Raw genomic sequence first — 3,655 nt, 5'->3', positions numbered from 1 at the left:
TAGCTTCGCATTTTAAACACTTAGTTTAACTAATCTGCCTCTGCCACGACCAGATCTTTCAGTTCACTTGAAATACTCAATCTCAATCAAATCTCTACGTATCTGAACTGTACGGATAATCTGCCCGTGTATGGGGCGCTGCTCACAAATCAGACAAAAAAGGTTTTACTGGTGGCGTAAGCCTTGTGAGTGAAAATATTTTGAGGCAACCGATAATTTTTTTCCAGATTGCAATGGATACGCAATACTGGACGGTGTTCAATCACATCATGATTTGGGGTTCGCTGGCCTTTTATTTCGTGGCTGATAACTTTTACAACTACGTGTTCAATGGGCCGTACGTCGGATCGCTGACTAAAGCGATGGGAAGCGCGAATTTCTGGTTTGCAACCGTCCTCATAGTCATCATGTGCGTTCTGCCAGTGCTGGCCTACCGATTCTACTTTGTCGACGTGTTTCCGACCCTCTCTGATAGGGTCCGATTGAAGCAGCGACTGGCACAAGTAAGCACGTTTGGTCGCGTTTCTTCAAACACATTTCTAATTTCGTTTGAAATGTTTGCAGGTGCGGTCCAGACAGAGTCAAGACGTGCTTCGCACACCGTCGGCTCGCAGAGCCAGACGCTCTATACGTTCAGGGTACGCTTTCGCTCATCAAGAAGGTTTTGGTAGGTTGATCACGTCGGGTAAAATAATGCGCAAGCTGCCCAACGCCGAATTCACTATTCCCAACATTATGAACAAACTAAATATGTCGAACTCGACGAAAGAGTCGAACAGAAATCCGCCAAACACCGCAGCAACGCAAGAAGGCAGCAGTGGAAGTAGTGGAGGGAGGGCACCCATCCAAGACTTAGACACGATTAATTTGTGATAATAGTGGAAAGTTTTAAGCAAAACGTCATGACAGTATTTTTATTTTTGTAATTTTTATTAGCCCGCATCCGATTGGTTCTAAAGGAACTAACTGTGCGAGCGTACAAATGCTTTTCATATTGGTTGCTAGTGCTGCTGCTGTTCTAAGAGCATTATTGTTTTATTCAAGGGCTTTTAAGAAGGAAAGTGTGCATGCAGATTCTCAATTGACAGGCTAGATAAACATTTAGCAGCTCTAATCCACCAGCAATCAACAAAATCGTGCGTTATGATTGTTGACTGTTATAGAAAGAAATCTATTTTTTGTTAGTACCCGCGAAACATGGAGAAATAAATGGCTCTGCCAGCATTATAACGGCGCGAACTTGGACTTTGAATCGGGGTTTGTTGAGCAGTTTTGACCGGACTTTAAGGAAAATATTTTACGTCGTGTACACTACACTTAATGATAAGCTTTACTAGTCAAACAAAGTATGTTTAAATGTTAAGATATTTCTTATTATAAAGTTATATTTGAAAGTATTGCTTTTTGTTTTTTATGAATAAATTTATTTTTTCTCTACCACTTGCTCTTTTTCGTAACACACACTCCAGGCTCGTTTATATTGCTGCTGATATGGTCACAGTCATATCACATCCTATTCAAGTCTTATAGTACATATCCATAGAGGCACAGCAGGTTGGAGCAGAATCTCCACTATTATAGTAATAAAAAGTATACAAGTAATAAAGGGCAAAAGTCTTGTGGCGTAAAGAAGGAAAATTCGTGTGTAACATTTCAATAATGAATTTGCCTTGCCTTTAAGCCGCAAAAATCCAACTCATCGCCAATATTAATTAATTTCACACTAGCATAAGTTCTAAGCAAAAACTGTCCAAAAATTGATGTAAACGATCACCTGGAGGCTGTAGAATATTCAGGACACTGGCGCTCGGCAGTTGGGGCAACTTCCGCCCAAAGAACCCAACCAGTGCTCAATGCACTTGCGATGAAAACAATGCCCACAACGTAATTTTCTCAGAGCAAGTTCTGAGCTGAGCTCCGTCAGGCAGATGGTGCAACTGGACAGTTTCCTTTTGCTGCATATTACAAAATATGGAATTATTACAACACTGCACACGAAGAATGGAATCAACAATACAAAAAGACAAACAATTGACCAAACACCATAAATAGTTACAGTAGGAAAAAGAGCTGAATACAACACCTGATGGAAATTGGACAGGGAATGCAAAACTGATTTTTGTGTGAGTGTGTTCATCATTCATCAAGTTTCATCAACGCAATGGACAATGGAAAAGAAAGTGTGGGGGAATTGAGGAAGCTCAGAAGGACAGAATAACCAAGGAAAACGAAGGTAGTTGTTATGTATGACTCAGAGGTATGGAAATTCAGGACAATTTACCAGCAGTTGAAATCGATTTCTAGAGAAGAGCGGCGGGAAAAGCTAGATAGGAACACGTGAAAAATGAGGACATCAGAAAACAGATGAAAGTACCTAAAAGGAAAATGGGGAAAGTTCCTCCGGGGTTAAGAAGAAACAGGGCCGAGCAAAATATTGGAGTGGATGCCTCCAGACAGAATAAAACAGGCAGACCGCCAACCATATGGATCAAGGCATTACAAAAGCGATGTAAGCCAGAAAACGCGATTTATTATACCTATTATTAAGAAATTACTATCCATCACATACCGTCGTCGTGGATTGGAGTCTTGAGTCGCTGAAGCAGGCCTTGAAGGATAATCGGGATAACTGTCGTCATACGAATAGGAGTTTTTTGGTTGCTCGTATCTTGAATTTGAGAAATGAGCATAGAGAGCTACTCCAACAGCAACAACCAAAGTCACTCCAAACATCACAACCTGTAGCTGCACCATTGTCCTGCTCTGCAATCAAGAGTTAAACGTCAGAAGAGACAAATGTAGGACTATTAGGATGCCGACTGTTTAGATTTCAAGAACTATTTAGTGCCTCAATTTCCTCACTTCTATTGAGGAATGTGCAAAAGCCTTAGAAGGGCTCTGACACAGTCCACATGGAACGCCATCCGGGCAAAATTGGGCTCAATCAGAAATTCTAATTAAATATATGTTTGCTTACCAGCGGCAACGGGTTATTAGATACAAGGCCCAACCTAACGGACACAAAGATAGCCGAAGTACTTACTAATCAGCGCAGCACTTCGAACGTGGATCATAAAGTAAAATAAGACGTCAAATAATACTCAATGATGTGATACAATAGAAATAAGTAGTTTCGATAAACGGGGGATTTTTCAAAACAGGAAGGCCAAAAGATAAATGATAAAATAATTGTCCCTAGGAAATCACCAAGACTGAAAACTAGAAGCTAACATAGAAATGGAAATTCCATTTACCGTTCCAGCCCGTTTTGGACATTCTATGGAATTCAATCAATTCAATGTAACTCCTGAAATGTTTACCGTGTGTGACTCAAATAAATAAATAAACAGAAAGGCTGAGAACGGAGAAATTGTTATCCAATACTTACTATTTGGGGACATTCGCGCGGTCAAACTTCACAAAATTGACTTTGGGGAATTTTGTCTGTTGCATAAAATTTTTCAGCGGGGATATTCAAGGCCCATATGGCAACGTTGCAGTATAGTCTGTATCAAAACGACTAATAAATATACTTGCAGTATTTCCAATTAGTATATACTTGTGTTTCAATTCCAAATCAAATTCATTCCTGGGTTTCAGTCATTTATTGTCTCTATTTATCTATCAAAATACGTTTCGGTGTATTTTTCCACCA

General features: G+C 40.0%; 1 protein-coding gene across 1 annotated transcript in view; it reads left to right on the top strand.

Annotated features, from left to right (window-relative positions):
* LOC109543916 (phospholipid-transporting ATPase ID) overlaps nucleotides 1–1,437 on the top strand; it is a 7,789-nt gene extending 6,352 nt beyond the window's left edge. The window contains exons 13-15 of the mRNA XM_019913844.2: nucleotides 33–162; nucleotides 228–503; nucleotides 565–1,437. Coding sequence (XP_019769403.2) covers nucleotides 33–162; nucleotides 228–503; nucleotides 565–873 — 715 coding nt within the window. The 3' untranslated portion in view covers nucleotides 874–1,437. The remainder of the gene's footprint in view (nucleotides 1–32; nucleotides 163–227; nucleotides 504–564) is intronic.
* Nucleotides 1,438–3,655: the final 2,218 nt, after the last annotated feature.

The sequence above is a fragment of the Dendroctonus ponderosae genome, unplaced genomic scaffold (genome assembly GCF_020466585.1).
Source record: "Dendroctonus ponderosae isolate FM_Combo_2020 unplaced genomic scaffold, Dpon_F_20191213v2 Dpon_F_20191213_7, whole genome shotgun sequence".
Lineage (NCBI taxonomy): Eukaryota > Metazoa > Arthropoda > Insecta > Coleoptera > Curculionidae > Dendroctonus > Dendroctonus ponderosae.
The sequence above is the reverse complement of the archived record's forward strand: the minus strand, read 5'-3'. Positions and strand labels throughout refer to the sequence as shown.